Here is a 20,612-nt window from a genome sequence, read left to right on the forward strand (position 1 = left end):
GGAGAGAGAAGCCCTGCTTTATTTCTGTGTGCCTTTTTAAAAAATAGGTAAGATGGATGAAAATAATCTTAGGTACAAGACCCCAGAACAGGGAAAGAGGCAAAACAAGGGCGAAAAAGAAGACATAACAAGACCTGGGCCTGTGTTACCAGTTTCACAGCAGAGGCTTCCATTGCTTTCTTGGGTCTGTGCTGGCCTTTACCCTCTCTGGGGACACAGCTGGGATGACCAAAGATCTTGGGCCACCACTCCTTTCCTCTACCCTGGGTCCCGTTTGCTTCATGGGCTACCTCTCTCTAAGCTCTAAGCTGGCTCTGTGTACCAGAATCTTCCAGCCTCAGAATCCGTTAGTGTAGTTAAGCCGGGACCTCTTTGCACACCTAAATGAAACCTCGTATGTGCTTGGCTCTAATCAGACTGTTGTGAGGGTCAAATGAGCCTCTCAAAGCCCATGCATATGTTCCAAAGCCACTGCCACAGAACTACGAGAAGCTGGAGCAGAACTGAGCCCAGCTCCCATTCAGGAGTCCCATGCACTCAACACTCCTGTGGGCAAGAGAGGTGCCTATTTTATAAGCAGGAGGCAAAATCTTAAGTAGTTTGAAGCAAGGGTTTAAAAGGCAGACTTGAAAGGTTTGGACAAGGGTCCATGGTGGTATCTGGATGCAATCCAGAAAAATCCTCTAGATAACCCTTCCCGGGTTAACACAAGACTCAGAATATCACATCTGACCAATACTGAGGCCTAGCCCAAGGGGTAGCTAAGCCTCTGCTGTCAAACTCTCCACCCAGGACTCTGGGACAGGAGCCATTGGTGGCTGAGCTGGTCAGTGCAGGCTAAACATCGGGGGTGCAAGTGGTGGGTAGAGAATCACACACACAGGCTGCCTGAGAACAGCTTCTAGCCCAAAGCTATCACAGTCCCCCAGCTCCTTCCACACCCAAGAAGGGTGCCTTTTAAGCCCTTGCTTCAAACTACTTAAGATTTTGCCTCCTTGTCTCCTAGATGTGGCTTTGAAAGCCAGAAAGAAATGAAGCTGCCTTTGTTGCCTTTATCACAGGGAAGACACAGCTTAAAACTGAGAGCAGTTACCATGACGATGAACATGTTGGCTTTAAGCACAAAAGCTCCATATTCTTGAAGCAGCGAGGTTCCAAGGACATCATGGCACCCTGGGGTCAGGGCCAAATGAATCCTGATCTGACAGATGCCCAGCAAATTAGCCCTCAGAGTCCAGGTTCACTTATGAACCCCAACCCCACTTTTCTGAGAGGTCTCTGCCAATCCAATCCTTTTGTGCAAAAGAAAGCTAAATTGTAGACTTGGAGGGGAAGCAGCAGAAGTGTAGGAGGGAATCCACCCCTCCTCCCCAGCAGTGTGGGTTTCTATCCTGGCTGCACATCATGATTTCAGGGGCTCTGCCCTCCATTCTTGGTCTGGGAAAGACTCAGGCACCTGGATATATACCAAGCTCCCCAGGAAGTTTTGAGGCACAGGCAGGTTTGTGAGCAGTGGGTCCTCACATTTCCCCTGGCTGAGGACTGGAAGAATTTCTAATCTGACTTGAACTGTCCAAGCAGCAAAGTGGGCTGGGAAAGATGGCTGTAGATCCTTTGCAAGGTGAGGGAATTCAGGAGAGGCACTCTGAACTATGTTCAGAATTGCTCTGAAATCCCAAGGGGAGGGCTCACAGTCAAGCGGCTCTCTTCCTCCCTGACAGTGCATTTCTCCAATGATTGTAGGATCATCATCTGTCCTCCACTCGCATTGCCTCTGCCTTGAAATCTTTACCAAGTCTCCCTTCCAGAACTCTACCTTTGTACTCTAGATACCCTCTGGGTAGGAGCAGAAAGTAGACTCTCAGAGGGCTTGGGGTTCAGTAGAATGACATAAATTCTGGTACCTTTAGGAATTCTGCATCTAAGACACTCTCCTCCTCCTGGGCAAGGTCAAAGAAGAGCTTATTGATAATGGTTCTTTTGCCAACCTGGATGGGAAAACAAGACATAGTATGACTGAGCTGGGACATGGGCACGGAGGACAGTGACGAACATGTAGCCAAGCCCATTCTCAGGCCTAACCTTTCACAGCACATCACCTAGAGTTAGACAACCTCTGCCACCCTGAAGGGTGGCCCAAGCTGATGCCACGAGCTTGGTGGTTACTGAAGTCATGTCACGGCAGACCCATGTGTTAACAGCTCAAAAGACACCCCAATGCTAGGTGCTGGCCACTAAGGAAATGGGGAAAGGCAGGGGATGAGGCCAAATCTACCCAGGTGAAGACTGGAGCAGGCAATGACTCCATCTCCCAGCTCCCCTAGGGTATAAAGCAGACTTCCCAAGCCACTCAAGTGAGGCTCAACCAGCCTCAAACCATGAGGGTCCAAATAGGTCAAAGATATTGCCTAGCTTCAGAAATCTTGCCTCATTCCTACCCCCTGGTAAGGAGATGTCTATAGCTGAGGTGTCTTCACCTTGCCACCCTCACCTGGATTCGGCACTGTGGGCAGGTCCGACTTGGTGCTGTCTCGAACCACTGAATTAGGCTGGAATGAGAAGCAGAAAAACAGTCTGATGAGCCCTGGTTTGGTAAGACATAGAGGCCAGGTTTCCACCCTGACCACAGCAGTGTCTGTCCTGCTCTTCCTCGACCCAATGTCTGCCTACAGAGGATAGTAGCACCTATAGTTCACGAGGTGGGCCGCTATAGTTCACGAGGCCTAAGTGATACGAGCACTCTGATCACCTGGCCATTTGTTGGCCCTGTTGGCTTGGCCTTCCTTACCCCTCAGCTGGCAATTTTGTCAACCTTCTAGGCTTTGATTGGGGGGCAAGTGTCAAAGCCAGGGTCCCTCAGAGATGTGGATTATAATACCCTGCTTTAAGCTGGCACTCCAAAGGGCTACACTTTCAAAGTAAGGGTAAACTAGAGGTAAAAGTAGCAGTAGAAGCAAAACACAGCCCAGCTCTGTACCATCTATCTGCCTTAAACTTTAATTAGTCTCCTACCAGGAGACACTCCCACCCCCAGGGACCAGGGATAAACAGAGTCCTTTTTAAGAAGATGATACTATCATCCTAGGCCTTAATTTTTTTTTTCTAGAAGTAATTTTTCAAACACTGTGTCAACACATAACCACAGTTAACCATGCACAATGGAATACACACAGCAAGGAGAACAAATGAGTCTATGACTTAAGAACAAAATTACAGATGAATTATGTACATATAACATGGAGGAAGAGAAGCCAGATACAAAAAAAAAAAAAGGTATATTGTGTATAAATCCACTTACATAAAGAAAAAAGTAGGCAAAATCCATCTATGTTGCTGAAAGTCAAGACAGCATCTATTGTAGTTCCTGCCGTGGGGGGATCGGTGGCGCCTCTGCAGTGCCAGGACATAGGTTCAATCCTCCTCCCAGCAAGGGAGGTTAAAGGATCCAGCTTGGCTGCTGTTAACTGCAGCTCAGATCCCTGGCCTGGGAACTCCATATGCCATGGGGTGGCCGAAAAAGAAAAAGAAAAAAATTTTTAAAAGACAGTGATTATCCTTAAGTGTAGGGGAGAGGTGTGTTGGTGGATGTAACTTGAAGACTATACAAGTGATTTGGGTTCTTGGACTCTTTAATCAATAGAGACTGATTAAGAGGCTAGAGGAGAAACTTAGAAAAGGCTTTATTTGGACGTGTGCTGCAGCGTGAAGATGTGAAAACAAGCAATAGGTGCCCTTGCTCACACCAAGAGAGAAGTGGGGAGGGGGCGAGCTGACTGCTTTTATGGGGTAACGGTAGGGGCAAATTCATATGCTGGGCAAAAGGGGTGGCTTAGGTGGTCTGCCCACCCCCTTGGTGGTCTTGTGTGCAGGGATCACAGCACAATAAACTGCTTTTGCTCCCTGTACCTGAGAAGTGGCAGTTGGGTTTTGGTATTTTTGTATCTTCTATTCATAATTTGCCCTGACCTTGTGTGCATGTAGTTATTTTTAGTCCCTTATAGTTTCTTTGTATTCTGTTGCTCAAGAAGACGTTTGTCCAGGTGCAAGTGCAAGCACTCTGGTAGAAGGTCCCAAGTCCCAGCCTGGTCCCAGAAGCATGAAGGAGGTTTTTGGAGTGCTGAGGTCTAGGTTCTTGATCTGATCTCTGGTTGCATGGGTGTGTTTAGTTTGTAAAAATTCTGCTAGCCACACACTTATTATATGTGTACTTTTATGTAATATATTTCAATAAAAGATTTTTTTTAAAGTAAACAGTTATACAAGGGAAAAAAGCACTACAAGTGCAAACCAGAACATAGCCACAAAGACTTCAGATGTTGGCACTGGCAGACCCAGAACATAATAAATGCATTACGCTGAGTAAGATAAAAATTAAGATTGAAAATATCAGTAGAGAATTAGAAAATAAAATGACATAGCAGAATTTAATAAGAACCGAACAGAAATTCTAAAACTGAAAAAATATGACCATAATTAATAATTCAATGGATGAGTTTAATAGCAGTTTAGACACAGTTGAAGAATTAGAAAATGAAAAGATAGGTCACAGGAAACACTGAGAATTAGAAAGATGGAAAATACACAAGAGGTGATAAGAAATATAGAAGATACTCTAAGAAGGTCTAGAATACATATAACTAGGAGTTCCAGAAAAAGTCAGGTAGAATAACCCCTACCCTCAAGAAGTCTACATTCTAATATCTAAAACCTAAGAACATGTTACCTTATATGACAAGAGTAATTTTGCAGATGTAATTAAGTTAAGTAGATGGGGAGATTATCTAGGAATGTCCCATTTAATCACAAGAGTCTTTGCAAGGCAGCAGTGTTAGAGTCAAAAAGTGAGATATGAAGATGTAATGTTGCTAACTCTGAAGATGGAGAAAGAGGCCATGACTCAAACAAGGCACAGACTCACTTCCACCGTAATTTTAACCAATTAAGACCCATTTTGGACTTCTGACCTCCAGAATTATAAAATAATAAATCTGCATTGTTTTAAGCCACTAGTTAGCAGTAATTTGTTGTATATAAGAAACTAATTAAAAAGAAGAGATAATGGAGTAGAGGCAATACATGAAGAGGTAACAGCTGATACTTTTCCAGAAATGATTAAAGAAATTATTCCACAAGTTAAAGAAATGTGATGAATCCCAAGCAGAATGAATAAATAAATAAATAAAATAAAAATAGTAACAAAAAGAGAGTTGCAGCAACTATATATAAAATACATATATTTGAAGGCTGCACCAGAGGCATATGGAAGTTACTGGCCAGGGACTGGAATCCAGCAAATTCACCATGCTGGGCCAGGGATCAAACATATGCCTCAGATTCTCTACCCAGTGTGCCACAGCGGGACCACCAAGGCAACTATATTATTGTCAGACAAAACAGACTTTAAGTAAAAAAAGTTTACAAGAGATAAAGAGGGACTTTACACATTGATAAAAGTCAATCCAACAAGAAATAACAATTATAATCATATATGCAAAGTACATGAGATATATATATATATATATGAAAATGTATGTGAAATATATATGAAAGTTGTACAGAATTGAAGGAAGAAATAGTTCTACAATAAAAGTTGGAGATATCAATACCTCACAGTTTAAAAAGTGGATAGAACAATGAGACAGATGATCAACATGGAAATAGAGAACTTGAACAACACTTTAAACCAACTAGCTCTAACAGATATATACTCCATACAACAAAAGCAGAACACACATTTTTCTCAAATGCACATGGAATGTTCTCTAGGATAAGCCACACGCTGGGCCACAAAACAAATCTTTTTTTTCTTTCCCCCCGCTTTTTAGGGCTGCACCTGCGGCATTTTTTTTTTCCCACAAAACAAATCTTAATAAATTTTAAGGCGTTCCTGTCGTAGTGAAGCAGAAATGAATCTGACTAGGAACCATGAAGTTTCTGGTTCGATCCCTGGCCTCACTCAGTGGGTTAAGGATATGGCGTTGCCATGAGCTGTGTTGTAGGTTGCAGACACGGCTCCCTGCTGTGGCTGTGGCGTAGGCCGGCAGCTGTAGCTCTGATTTGACCCCTAGCCTGGGACCCTCCATATGTCACAAGTGTGGCCCTAAAAAGCAAAGTAAATAAATATAATATAATATAAATAAAAAATAAAAATTAAAAAAATAAATTTTAAAAGACTGAAATCATACAAATTATCTTTTCTGGTAAAAAAGACAAACTAAAAATAAATAATAGAAGAAAAATGAAAAATTCACAAATGTGGAGTTCCCGTTGTGGCGCAGTGGTTAACGAATCCGACTAGGAACCATGAGGTTGCGGGTTCGGTCCCTGCCCTTGCTCAGTGGGTTAGGGATCCGGCGTTGCCGTGAGCTGTGGTGTAGGTTGCAGACGCGGCTCGGATCCCGCATTGCTGTGGCTCTGGCGTAGGCCAGTGGCTACAGCTTCGATTCGACCCCTAGCCTGGGAACCTCCATATGCCACGGAAGCGGCCCAAAGAAATAGCAAAAAGACAAAAAAAAAAAAAAATTCACAAATGTGTGGAAATTAAAAATACACTCTTGGAGTTCCTGTAGTGGTGCAGCAGAAACAAATCCGATTAGGAACCATGAAGTTTCGGGTTTGATCCCTGGCCTCTCTCAATGGGTTGAGGATCCGGCTTTGATGTAAGCTGTGGTGTAGGTCGCAGATGCAGCTGGGATCTGGAGTGGCTGTGGCTGTGGTGTAGGCTGGAGAATACAGCTCCGATTTGACCCTTAGCCTGGGAACCTCCACATGCCATGAGTGTGGCCCTAAAAAGACCACAAAAAATAAAAATAAAAAAATAAAAACACACTCTTAAACACGTAATGAGTCAAAGAAGAAATCACAAGAGAAATTAGAAAATACTGTGAGATGCATGAAAATAAAAACAACATACCAAGGAGTTCCGACTGTGGCTCAGCAGTAATGAATCTGACTAGTATCCATGAGGATGCAGGTTTGATCCCTGGCACTGCTCAGTGGGTTAAGGATTCAGCGTTGACATGAGCTGTGGTGGTCACAGACGCAGCTCAGATCCTGAGTTGCTGTGGCTGTGGCCGGCAGCTACAGCTCTGATGCAACCCCTAGCCTGGGAACCTCCATATGCGGTGGGTGTGGCCCTAAAAAGATATCCCCCTCCCCTGCAAACTGAAATATAGCAAAAGCAGTGCTAAGAGGGAAACTGATAGCGTTAAACACACACATTAAAAAGAAGACACACATTAGGACAGTTATTTTTAAAAAACACACCCCCCCCCGGAAAAAAAACACCAGAAAATAATAAGAGTTGGCAAGGATGTGGAGAAATTGGAACCCCTTGTGCAATGCTGGTGGGAATATAAAATGGTGTAGCTGATGTGGAAAACAGTAAGGCAGATTCTCAAAAAATTAAACATAGAATTACCATACGATCCAGCTATTCCACCTCTGGGTATAACCCCCAAAAATGAAAGTAGGAACTCAAACTTGCACACTAATGTTCACAGCAACATTACTCACAGTAGCCAAAACATTAAAAAAAAGAGATCCATTAACAGATGAAGAGATAAACAAAATGTGGTATTTTCATACAATGAATATTACTTAGTCACAAAAAGGAATGGAATTCTGGAGTTCCAGTTGTGGCGCAGTGGTTAACGAATCCGACTAGGAACCATGAGGTTGCGAGTTCGGCCCTGCCCTTGCTCAGTGGGTTAACGATCCGGTGTTGCCTTGAGCTGTGGTGTAGGTTGCAGACTCGGCTTGGATCCTGTGTTGCTGTGGCTCTGGTGTAGGCCAGGGGCTACAGCTCCGATTCGACCCCTAGCCTGGGAATCTCCATATGCCGCCGGAGCGGCCCAAAGTAATAGCAAAAAGACAAAAAAAAAGGAATGGAATTCTGAAATATGCTACATGGATGAAGCTTGAAAACATTATGCTCAGTGAAATAAGCCAAATTCAAAAGAATACTTATATGAGGTACATAGAATAGGAAAATTCAGAGACAGAGAGTAAAATAGAGGTTTCCAGGGGCTGTGCAAAAAGGGGAATGGAAAGTTATTGTTTGTGGGTACACTGCTCTGTTTGGAATGATGGAAAAGTTTTGGAAACAGATAGTAATGACAGTTACATAACATTGTAAAGGGACTAAAGGCCACTGAATTATACACTTAAATATTGTTAAAATGGAAGTTATCTTTGAGGTCACTGAGTAAATACCCTCCTGATAAATTTTTTAAAATATATGAAGAAGTTACCACTGAAATTAAATGGTGGCAGATATGTCCAAGGACTATGAAGGAATTTGACCCCTTTATGAATCCTGTGATAGATGAATGTGTGGAGAGGCAACTAGTGGGCAACAGAACAACACTGAAATGTTGGTAATATGAGGAAATAGTATCATCATGTTAGAAGTCTTGAACCAAGCATAAACAATGGCTATGCTCACCAGAGAAGTCAATTGCTTCCACAGGTCTCCTTTCTAAAGTACCTGTTTTACTATAACATAAAAATCAGGTCATGTACATTTTCATATTGAACTTTTTTAAAAATAAACTTTTGGGGAGTTCCCGTCATGGCTCGGTGGTTAACGAATCCGACTAGGAACCATGAGGTTGCGGGTTCGATCCCTGGCCTTGCTCAGTGGGTTAAGGATCCAGTGTTGCCATGAGCCATGGTGTAGGTTGCAGACAAGGCTTGGATCTGGCGTTTCTGTGTCTCTGGCGTAGGCTGGTGGCTACAGCTCCGATTCGACCCCTAGCCTGGGAACCTCCATATGCTGCAGGAGCGGCCGAAGAAATGGCAAAAAAAAGACAAAAAAACAAAATCTGTACAACTAAAAAAAGGGTAAAATGAATAGCAACAACAACAACAACAAAAAGACAAAAAAAATTAAAAAAAAAAAAAGAGTTCCCGTTGTGGCGCAGTGGTTAACGAATCCGACTAGGAACCATGAGGTTGCGGGTTCGGTCCCTGCCCTTGCTCAATGGGTTAACGATCCAGCGTTGCCGTGAGCTGTGGTGTAGGTTGCAGGCGCGGCTCGGATCCCGCGTTGCTGTGGCTCTGGCGTAGGCGGGTGGCTACAGCTCCGATTCAACCCCTAGCCTGGGAACCTCCATATGCCGCGGGAGCGGCCCAAGAAGTAGCAACGACAACAACAACAACAACAAAAAGACAAAAAAAAAGGGTAAAATGGTAAATGTTATGTTGTTATGTTATATATATTTTTACTACAATAAAATAGTGCATAGAAAAAAAGGAAAAGGAAAAGAATAGTTGCTTTTATGTTACACATATTTTTTTTAATGACTTTTTTTTTTGGTCTTTTTGCCTTTTCTTGGGCCACTCCCAAGGCATGTAGGGGTTCCCAGGATAGAGGTCGAATCGGAGCTGTAGCCGCCAGTCTACGCCAGCACCACAGCAACACGAGAGCCAAACCGCGTCTGAAACCTACACCATAGCTTACAGCAACGCAGGATCTCTTAACCCACTGACCAAGGCCAGGGATCAAACCTGCAACCTCATGGTTCTTAGTCAGATTCGTTAACCACTGAGCCACGACGGGAACTCCTGTTACACACATTTCGCCACAATTTAAAAAAGGAGCTCTGAATTAGCCTGTCCACAGCTGCTAGGGGAATCTTGCCACCAGCCCTGCGTTCAACAGAATGATCCTACAGGTCAGCAGAATGCCTTGATGAGCAAGCACTTCCTTGCCCTGTAATGATGTTAACTTGGATTTGCTGGGGTTTCTGACTCTGGACAGAATCTTTGCAAACCACAACAAATCGGGTAGCCAGAAGTCTACCAAGTCTCGGAGAAACAAAAGGGCTTGCTGATGTGGTGAAAGCTCATCTCTGCCCCGAGCTAATAATTTTGAAATCACATCCCGTTGCAGATAGATCAAGGAAACCCCTACTTCTGTCTTCCTTAAACCAACGGCGGGGAGTTCCCATCATGGCTAAACGGTTAAGGAACCCGACCAGTATCCATGAGGACGCGGGTTTGAACCCTGGCCTTGCTCGGTGTTTTAAAGACCAAGCGTTGCAGTTACCGAGAGCTGTGGTGTCAGTTGCAGACGCGGCTCGGATCCAGTGTTGCTGCGGCGTAGGCCGGCAGCCACAGCTCCGATTCCACCCCTAGCAGGGAACCTCCACATGGGGCGGGAGCCACCCAAAACAAAAACAAAAAAAAAACTACAACCCCGTTCCCCCGGCCTCAGGTCATCTGTCATCTCCTCCCGGAAGCCTGTTTTGACCTGGCCTCTGCCCAAGTCGGAAACTCTCGTGGGACTCCAACTAACGCCGTCCTCATCACCAGTTTGGGCTCCAAGGGCGGATCGTCCGGAGGCCCGACACCCCACAGTTTTGTAGCGATATCGGGCGGAGTGCCCAGATCCAACACAGCGGTCACTCACCACTGCAAGTGGAAGGTGTGGCCGCAGTGGATGGCTGCCACGTCGCGGGAGTGATCGAAGAAGTCGGAGCATATAGTGCACAGAGCACGAATAGGCATGACTGGTCTCAAGTGGCCCAGGTAGCCAAGGAAACCGCGAAGGGTCCAGCTTCGTGGCCTTGCCTCAGCGTCCCAGCTTGCTTCAAATTTGGCTCCACAGCGCGACTTCCGGAAGCGAACCGGAAATGGCTACAAGGCGCAAAATGAAGTTTGGGCCCGGATTGGACGAACCCTCGGGGGCGGGGCTTAACGGCCTCCCGGGCCGAAAAGAATCCTGGGGCCGAGCCGGGGCCTGAAGCTCAGCGGTAAGTCCCTCGCGGCTCCCGGGAATTGCCCAGTACAAGAACACAGCGTTGGATAGGCACCAGGAGCAGCTACGCCGCCGGCCGAGCCCCTTTCTGGGGCAAGACAAGACGTTACGGTCCCAAGCCAGAGCTGGGCACGATCTCCTTAGCCCTGTTCTCTCAGCTCAGCCATCTCTGCACTTCGCCAGAGTTTAGAAGAGGCCGTAAGGGGATGAGACGATGGTCCGGATGGAGAGCGGGTCCCTTGGGCTCTGGGCAGTTATCAACCGTATAGAAGACCATACTTCCCGGACCAAAAGAATGCTCCGCCCTCTCAGTCCTCTCAGACTCTTTAGTGGTCCTCGAAAGGACACGGGTCAGGACACTCCCAGCTCGCCCTGGCTCTATACAAACAAGGTTGATGATCCCTAAGTTTAAAGGTGGTGGGGCCGGTATCCTGACTAGCTCCTAGCTCTCAGGAGAATCAGTTTTGCCTCAGTACTGCCTTTTGGAGGCCCAGATCCTTCATAGACAAGTGGCTAACAAATCTTTTTCTTATTCCCATATCAGAGAAGTTATCTTTGGGATCCTAAGTAAGAGCAGCATCCCTGGTGAATTCACCTGGGCTGATCCAGGCTGGAACAAGTATTCCTAGGAGTTTTGATGATTAACTGTTTTTAGTAGTGGTATCCCCCTCTCCCCAGAAGAAACCTTATGCAGAGTCCCATAATGTAAAGCTGATCTGTTCCACCTGAAGTAGACTCAGAGTGAAGTCCTTGGGGCCTATGTGGAAAGCAAAGGTGTTCACAGGAAGGAATAATCAACACAAAGGATAGGACAGAATCTTTGTGTAATGGCCACCCTGCACCCACTCCCCAACCCAGGGAAGCCCACTTTGGCCATGGGCAAAGTCTCTCCCTATGGTGGATGGCCCTTGGTGGGTTCCAGGTCTATGCCTAAGTCAGGATAATGGCTCCTTGTTCAACAGGACTTGTCAGAACAGTAGCATAGAGGTTATTCCTTGGCACAATTCCAGCACAGGACCCACCACCCACATGGATTTCTAGAGTCCAGAGGACCCCTGCCACCATCAAGGAACACACTGTGGTGAGGATGGTCTGTACTCTCAGCCCAAGCAATCCATATGGAACTGAGCACAGACCACTACCTGTGAACCTACTCCCAGCCTTCCCCTACCCACTGCCTTTCAGGGGCCCCTCCCCAGTAATATAGAGGAAGCAAAGGCAAGAGGGTGGCCAGAGGCTTTGGCAGAATGAAATTTATTTGCCAGGTTCAGCAGGTACACGGCCCACCGACCTTCATACACCAGAGCAGACCCACAGGCATGCAGGGAGAAGGGCAGGACTATCCCCGAGTGCCAAGTGAGGGCCAGGACCAGTGTGGCTGCCTGCCCAGGCCATAGTGGGGTCTGACAAAGGGCACTTGCCAGGAGCCTCCATCAGGAAACTGGGGAGCTTTATTCCACTCTTTGATTCCAGCAAAAGCAACTCAGCAGGGCTCAGAGGCACTTAGGCCTCACTCTAAGCCTTGACAAAAGGGGAAGTGGGTCACTGACATAGAGAGGGTTCCTTCTATTTTGTTGAACTGAGAGAGCAGAAAATCTGCCCCCGAGAAGGGCAACCCCCCAAATGAGACTGTGGGACACTGCCATGCAGCTGGCCCTCTGGGATGGAGAGGACTGTGGACTGAGCCTGAGGCGGGTCATATGGGAAGAGCCAGGGGCAGCCCTCCTTGTCTGCCCCAGGGTAAGGACTCAGCTAGGCTGGTACACTAGGTGCTAAGCCTGCACTCTTGCCCTCCCAGATCTCATTGCCACATCCTAATTGCTCCTCCTTCCCCTTACAGACTCATGAAGCTCAGGGTACAGGGCAACCACTGCAGGACCCAGGAGGGCAGGAAATAGCACACGGGTCTTGGGAGAGACTTTCCAGGGACAAAGATGGAAGTGTCTACCTTTCTACTCATTCTTTTTCACTTTTCAGGAACCCCTCAGCTACCAAGCAGTGCCCCCAGCCATGCGACCAGTCTTAAAGCATACTGCTTTAGATTATTGCATTCTCTGTACCAGCCTGTTTCACGCCTAGAGCAGCCCACACACCACAGGCACATACCTTCATGTGCAGGAGCCTAAGACCGCTGACAGGGCCTCGCTGGAGGACCAGCTCTCAGGGCAAGGCCACCCAATTTAGGGCCTGGGAGAGGATGGGACCTGCAGGGCCTGCCTGGGGGAACTGTGAGGCAAAAAGGAAAAGGGAACAGGAGCAGGGACCTCCTGAGTATCCCCAGAGCAGCATCCCATAAGGAACAGAAACTGATGAAGCTAGCAAAAGACAAAAGCCACAAGGAATCCATGCAGGGGCTGGGGCTGGTCCTGCCTCTGGCCTCCCCACCACTCACACACATACACACAGGAGATGAGACTGCTCTCCTGTGGCCCCCAGACATGCCCTGTGCTGGGAGGCAGGGGCAGGGGGCAGTGAGGGCATCATGCCAGTGATGCTATGTACAGGGCGAAGCCCCTCATCTACTCTCCCACCCTCTTGCCCATCCCCCATCCCCCACCAGCCTGCCCACTCAGCTGGTCTCCCTCCGAGACTCCTGGGCAGAGCCAGCAGCCTCTTTCCCTTTACTAGAGGGTAGAGCCTGGCCTGTTGCGCCCCCTGGGGCTGTGCTGTCCGGCTGGGCCAAAGCCGGCTCAGGAATGGCAGCAGCCTTGGTGGCCGGTGTGGCACTGCTTTGGATGGTGGGCACAGTGCTTTCTTCCATGGCAGGTGTGGCTCTCCCATCAGTGGCTGGAGTAACACTTCTGTCGGTGGCTGGGGTGACACTCCCATCAGTGGCTGGAGTGATGCTCCCATCAGTGGCTGGGGTGATGCTCCCATCAGTGGCTGGGGTGGTACTGCCATCTGTAGCTGGGGTGGCACTACGGTCTGCGGGGGCTACATTATCGCTTTTTGCAGCATCACCCGCTGTGGCTTGGGTGGCACTGCCCCCAACAGCTGGGGCAGGTCCACTTGCAGCAGTGGCCCCACCTGCAGCCCCAGGGGTGGCAGTGTCTGTGGCTGGGGCAGGCTGGGCTGCAGCCGTGCTGGACTGCTCCGGTGCCCTCAGCCGTTTCATGAGGGTGGTCACTCGGACAGCCTTCTGAAAGGAGGACAGTGGAGAGAGGCTCAGAGCAAGGCTTAAGGAGTCTGGATCTATTCCTTCGCAAAGGCCAAATCCAGACCCTTTCATGGTGCCCTGGCTGCCTCTGAGCACCTCAGAGCCAGGGACCCAGTTGCTCAGCATACTTGTTTAAGGTAGTAACAGTGGTTATGTCTATTAACCTGACGGTTGAAGAAAGGCCTTTGTGTGGCTGCAGGGGTGTAATGCAGGCAAGAAACTTGGTGCCAGAAGGAGCACTTGGCATCAAGCTAGGAAAGGGAGCCATCCAAGCCTTACCTTCCATTTAGCCCTGGCAAAGTTCTTTTCAATCTGGGCACAGACACCATCCTTGATGTTCTTATCAGAAGCAGCATTGCCAGAAATCCTGGAAAGAGTACAAGTGTGTCTGGATCTGGGTGGGTGTGGCCTTCACGGAGACTGTGCCCAGCCCTTCCCTTGTAAAATCCAGGGATTACCAGGCAGAACCTCCAGGCTGGCCTGGGCTCTGGGTCCCACCCCCGCAACCCCAACATGAGGCCCCAAGGATGGAGGCTGCTAGCTGTGAGGAGGACAGAGGTCAGGGGACCCCTGGCCTCTCCTATCCTTCCTGGGCCCTGCTCACCACTCATGGGAGATGGCCTCTTCTGCAGTGATCCGCTGGTCTTGCTCCACCTCCATCAGCCTTGTGACCAGGTCTTTGGCTGGGGACAAAGCCAGGGAGAGGCTAGGCCTGGCTCCCCCCAACTCCCCCAGACCACCATCTCACTGTCTGGAGGTGGTAAATGGGCTTGGGATAGGATCAGAGTCCAGCAGAGCAGGGTGAGAGCAGGTCCCCCACACCAACCCTTCACTCTACCCTCATGTTGGGCACCTCCTCACCCGCCTGTGAAATGTCATCCCAGTATGGAGAGTCAAACTCATAGTCGCCAGCCAGGATTTTGCGGAAAAGATTCTTATCATGGTTCTCATAGTCATCTTCCTCCACCTCCTCATAGAAAGGTGGGTTCCCAGAAAGCCTGTGAAGGGACCCAAGTGCAGGGTCACTCAGGAAGGCATGGACGTGGAACCCTTTCCCACCTGGCTGCACGCCTTTTTGCCTGCTCATCCACTCACAGGATGTACATGATGACTCCAATGGCCCAGCAGTCCACAGGGCGTCCATACCGCTGCCGGCCTACCACTTCTGGGGCTGCAAACAGTGTCCATCTACTGGTCAATATTAGGCTTGGCCAGGCCTTATATCACCCGTACCCACTTCCTGGGATGGGGACTTCCTCCCTCCTACCCAGAGCCACTCCTGGAAGGCTATCTCCCACCCTGCCCTGCCCACCCCCCCTGCTTGCCCAGATACTCGGGGGTCCCACAGGGCTCCTTGATGAGGCCATTCTCTAGCTTAGCCAGGTGAAAGTCACTGATGACGATCTTTGAGTTCTTCAGCCGGTTGTAGTAAACCAGGTTCTCCAGCTGCTCCGACAGGGAATGGCATGTGGGTGGGCATAGGAAGACAGCATGAAACCCTCAGAAGCTAGACCATGGTCCCAAGGCACTGCCCACCCCAGCCTCAGGCTGGCTGCCAAGAGACCCTCTGACCTGATTGCTGGCCTCACCTTGAGGTTCCTATGCACGATCTTGAGTGAGTGCAAGTAGGCCACCGCCTCCAGGACCTGCCGCACCACGTTGCTCGTGTCTCGCTCCGAGTAGTAGCCCTGGTCCAGGATCCAGTCAAACACCTCCCTCCCCGTGGCCCTGAGGGACACCAGCCCCTGAGCCCGGCGTGGGCAGGAGCGGGAGGTGGGGCAGGAGCATGTGGGCAGGCTGCCTACACCAGGCTGGCTGGGCAAGGCACAGGGACCTGGGACCCCAAGGGTCCAGAAGTGGGGCTTTCCCTGGCTGCAGAGGGCAGAGCATGTAAAGACGTGGGGGAATGAGGAATCCTGGAACCCCAGACCCACACTCACAGCTCCAGGAAGATAAAGTACTCCTTGCGAGTTACAAACACATCCACAAGTTGCAGGATGTTGGGATGCTTCACCCTGGCAGCAGAGAGAAGAGCCAATAGTTAGGGCTGGGGGAACCCCTAAGAGAGGCTCTGGTGGTCCCTGTGGGCCACAGCAGAATAACTGGCCAGAGTCTGGTACTGCTTGAGGCCACTGGCCCTTGAAGCTCTTCCCCGCTTCCTCCCCTGCCCGCCCTGCCCCTGGGCCTCGCACTCACATCTTGAGGATGCCTATCTCGTTCTTGGCTGCCTTCCGCACCTTGCGGCCATCTCGCTTCTGGAATTTCTTGCAGGTATGGAGCTTGCCTGTTGTCTTGTCCTTGGCCCGGAAGATCTCACAGAACTCCTCACTGCAGCCAGCAGGCACTCCACTCAGCCCTGGCCTCAGCATGGGCTGTAATCTGCTCCCCTTTCTCCAGCCCTTGCCCACCTACCCTTGCCCCAAAGACCCAGCACTCACGTCTTGATGACCTGTCCCAAATCATATCTGTCAGTCACCTCCGATGGCTGGTTATAGTTCTTCTTGTCGCCCAGAGTCACACACCCAAACGGCATTGCCAGGCTCTGAGCTGCAGGCAAGACAGAGTCTGGCTCAGCTGTACCACTTCCCACTTCTCCCCACAACACAGAGGCTGCCTTTGGGAAACCCCAATCTGGCTCAGACCAAGCCAGGGGCAGAGTATATTAGCAAGGATTAGAGAGTGGTCAGACTCAGTTCCTATCCCTGCTTTTCTGGCCATACCTCCAGCCTCTCAGCTTGGCTGCCTGAACTACAGCCTCCACTTACGAAAAATATATTAAACTGGCATATCAGGGAATCATTTTGCATTATATATAATCAAAAGATTTATCAAATCATTAAATTTCAGTTATTTCACAGATGAAGGGGGCTGTAATAACTACCCACCCATCAGAGAGTCATTTCCACAAGTCTAAAGATGCAAGTGTGGGCAAAGACATGGAGAACATGAGCACCGTTGGTGGAGGGCAAGTCACTCCTTTGCAAAACAGCTTGAGAAAATGGAAGTCAGATATACCTTATGAACCAGCAAGTGCAGTGCTAAATATATGCGCTACAGAAACACGTACATTTGTGCAGCAGGACATTCATATGGGAATGCTTAGGGTGGCAATATTCAGAATTGCCCCAAACTGGAACCAGCCCAAATATCCATCAATGGCAGGATGTATTGTGGTAGTCACACAATGGAATATTATTACACAACAATGGAAATGAGGAGCTAGAGCTCTACCCAACCACATAGTCAATCTCACCAACACAGTGTTGGGTGAAAAAAATATCGAATACACATACTGTGATTCTACTGATCAGAATTCAAGACAGGCATAACCAACCTATACTGTTTAAGGATTCAGATATAGTGGTAAAACGCTAAAGTAACACTAGGAAATAAATGCCATCAGTCTTTCCGAGAGAAACAAAGAGGTTGTAGCTGAGTGAGGACACATGGAGGGATTCTGGAGGAACTATTTTTGAATTTGAGTGGTGGTTTCACACGTGTTCAACTTTATAATAATTTATTAAAATGTATATACATGTTTTGTGCACATTCCTGAATTTTTATTGTATTGCACAATAAAAATGATAATAAAAATTATGGCCATCCATACGGAAGAATACTTGATGGCTACTAAAAAGACTAAGATAGATCAGAATGTGCTGCTGTAGGACAGTCTCTGAGAAGTGCCACTAAGTGAGAAAGCAGGGGACAGAATGGCGGGTAAAGGTGCTACTTTGGGTAAACTTTTTAAAGTTTTTTTTTTTTTTCCTCTTTTTAGGGCCGCTCCCATGGCATGTGGAGGTTCCCAGGCTAGGAATCAAATTGAAGCTGTAGCCACTGGCCTACACCACAGCCACAGCAATGCTGGATCCTTAACCAAGGATCCAGCAAGGCCAAGGATCGAACTTGCATCCTCACGGATACTAGTCAAATTCTCTTCCACTGAGTCATGACAGAACTCCAATTTTTTAGAGTACACTCACAAACTCTTTTCTGGAAGGATACCTAGGAAAATAAGAGTTCTCTTTGGGGCAAAGAATTGGGTGTCAGAGGGGCAGATTTATATCAACTCTTTTCATTTTCTGTTAAGATTTTTACTGAGATTACTTTTAACAGATTTAATAAATGCTGCACTCAGGCCCAGTGCTTGGGGGATTCCTCAGAGGAAGCACCACCTCTGGGTAGAGAAGCGAGGATAGGCTCTGAGGAGAAAGCAGGATTAGGGCTGGGCCTTAGAGGGAAAGGATTCACCAGGAGGCATGCAGAGGTAATGGTCTGGAAAAGCAAGGCAAGGCTGTAGAGTGCCTCACTGCCAGGGACCGCAGGAGACCTGGGCAGTCAGGCCCAGGGGAGGGGCCTCTGGCCAGGGGTGGGTATTCTGGGCACAAGGAGGACTGCACACAGCTGACTGCTCTTGGTTCTAGGCACTCTGGCATGTGGAGCGTGGCACCCTACAGGTCTGCCAGCCTAATCCTCACCTGCTGTGGCTCCAGCACCCAAAGGAAAAGGCACTCATAGCCCTGGCTCAGAGGTAAACTTAGGGAGGGGAGCTGGTGACAGTGTCTGGACCTTTCCAGACCTGGCTGAGTCTGCCTCCATAATGCCTGGTCTGTGCGACACCAGGGTACTAACACACTTCATACTGAGGCTGCATTCAAACTGTTCTGCCTCTGCCGCCTGTGCAATCTCCCTCCACACTGATTAGCAAAGGGCCTGGGCTGGGGCCTTGGTCACCTAGATGCCCCCCTACCTAGAGCAATTCACAGCCACAGGGTAGGTGAAGAGGGAGGAAGCTACCACCAGAGGAAGCAGCTTGATCAAAGGGACTCTGCCAGCTGGGATCAAAGGGCAGGACCCACACAAGCCCCCTGGCCAGTCCTGTCTGCTTCTTGACTCCTTCCAGGCAGAGGCTTTCCACTTCCCAGGGCCCCCAGTACTGAAAGTTCTCCCTCAAATTTGCCCTCCACATCATTCCAAATTCCATCATTCCCTCATCCAGGTTCTTTGGGCTCAGGGAACACAAATGCATTTCATCAGCGTGATTCAAGCCAGGGCTTAAGCCATCTTATAAGGCACTGCAGAGGCAAACAAGAGAAGCTTTGAAGATCGTCCCCGACTGCGTATCTTTGCCGCCATGGTCACAGCCCTGCTTCTGCATCTACCAGGAAAGGAGCTTGTGGCTAGAATCCCACTCTCACAGCTGAGAGCAGAGGCACGGCCACCCACCACTGCCAGCCACCCACCTCTATGCCCTAACAATCCAGGAAAGGGGGCTTTGCAGCAATCCCCTCAACGACTCTCGTGTGCAGCAATTCCCTTTCCAGGCTGCAACCCAGGGGCCGTGTACTGGGCAGGAGGGTGCTACCTCAGCCTGCAGGTCCCCCAGGCAGGCTGGGAGGGACCAGTGTCCCAGCTCTGTTGCTCTGCTTACACCATTTCCTCTAGCAGGAATGCCCTTCCCCCAAAGCCTACCATCAGTATCCTATTTGTCACGGCAGAGTTATTTATAACATTAAAAAACCCAGCAACTACCTAAACAGCTAACAACAGGTGACTTACCAGCTCAACTGTGTCCAAAGGCAGGAAGAGTGGGCACTGGCAAGGGCACTGCCCCTCTTGGCCTCCCTGTGAAGCAGCCTCCATGAGAGCTAGGTGCCGAGACCAGGGCTAAATCCCTCCTTTCACTGTGATTCCTGACATTCTAAGGTTGTTTGTGCCATAGGCTGTCTACAACAATCCTGAAGCTCCAGACTCACAACAGCCCTTGGCTGAGATAACTTCCACAACCTCCACCTCCCCCCACCCCACACCAGTAGCTCCCTGCCCAGCTGAGTAGTGTGGGAGGTTTTGTATATGCCTGTTCCTGATCTTGGCCCAGCTTTAGGCCGTGCATATGCACTCATACCCACAGAGACCCAGGGCTCGTCTTTGAGGGTCTCTCTTCACCACAGAAATTCTGGCCACTGCTCAGTGACATCAGCTTGGAGCCCTGTCCTGAAGCCTCATGTTAAGGGCAGGAAGAGATCTGCCTCCCCGCTATCAGGGCTGCCCTGATCTCAGCCAGTCACTGCCTCTCCTCACCAGTCTAACTGCATTCACTTGCCTCCACCCCCAATCTGGCCCCAGGGCAGAGAGAGGAGAAAGGGGGGCCCTGCTTCCGATTAGCATCCTGGTCCCCTCCACCCCCACGCACCCTACCATCTGCTACCTACTGCTGCTGCCCAGGAGGCTGCTGGTATGTGGCACCTGCCTGTGACAAGGGGGACCGTGTCCCCAAAGCTGGGAGGAGTGGCCAAGGGGCAGCTTCAAGAACAGTAGAAGGCCAGGCAGAAAGAGTGTTTGGATTTCTCACCTCCACAGCCTGCACAGCCCAGACTTAAGATCCAATGGTAATGTGCTCTCCTCCCAGTGACACAGGACTAGGCTTGGCCCCAGGTCTACACTGGGACATGGGAGGGCACAGAAGTCCTATAGTTTCCCTAGAGACATGGTTCCTTCCATTTTCTGCAGAGAAACTGACTGGTGTGTACAGGGGGCTCCAAAGGGAGCTTAGGGGAAATGCAGAGCCTGGGGAAGCCTCTAAGGGAGCCTGATGGCCAAGCATGCTCTAGCTCCTCAGGTCTGACCCCTTAGGCAACACTGAAGGAGCATCTGCCTGTTGATGCCTTGGTCATAAAGGGTCCCCTAGGGGCT

General features: G+C 49.2%; 1 protein-coding gene and 1 long non-coding RNA gene across 5 annotated transcripts in view; one reads left to right on the top strand and one right to left on the bottom strand.

Moving 5' to 3' along the window:
* TRAIP (TRAF interacting protein) overlaps window positions 1-10,543 on the bottom strand; it is a 35,141-nt gene extending 24,598 nt beyond the window's left edge. For both annotated transcript variants that reach the window (XM_047774606.1, XM_047774602.1), the window contains exons 1-3: window positions 10,415-10,543; window positions 2,492-2,549; window positions 1,905-1,988 (exon numbers count right to left, since the gene is read on the bottom strand). In XM_047774606.1, the coding sequence (XP_047630562.1) occupies window positions 1,905-1,988; window positions 2,492-2,549; window positions 10,415-10,512 (240 nt within the window). In that variant the 5' untranslated portion in view covers window positions 10,513-10,543. The remainder of the gene's footprint in view (window positions 1-1,904; window positions 1,989-2,491; window positions 2,550-10,414) is intronic.
* LOC125124519 (uncharacterized) overlaps window positions 1-17,526 on the top strand; it is a 44,991-nt gene extending 27,465 nt beyond the window's left edge. Inside the window, exon 4 of one of the 3 annotated variants that reach the window (XR_007134301.1) lies at window positions 9,896-17,526. This is a non-coding gene — a long non-coding RNA (uncharacterized LOC125124519). Of the gene's footprint in view, window positions 1-1,006; window positions 1,912-9,895 lie in introns of those variants that run through there. The other 2 variants (XR_007134303.1, XR_007134302.1) reach the window with 2 other exon arrangements.
* The last annotated feature ends 3,086 nt before the right edge of the window (window positions 17,527-20,612 follow it).

Source organism: Phacochoerus africanus, chromosome 1 (assembly GCF_016906955.1).
Source record: "Phacochoerus africanus isolate WHEZ1 chromosome 1, ROS_Pafr_v1, whole genome shotgun sequence".
Lineage (NCBI taxonomy): Eukaryota > Metazoa > Chordata > Mammalia > Artiodactyla > Suidae > Phacochoerus > Phacochoerus africanus.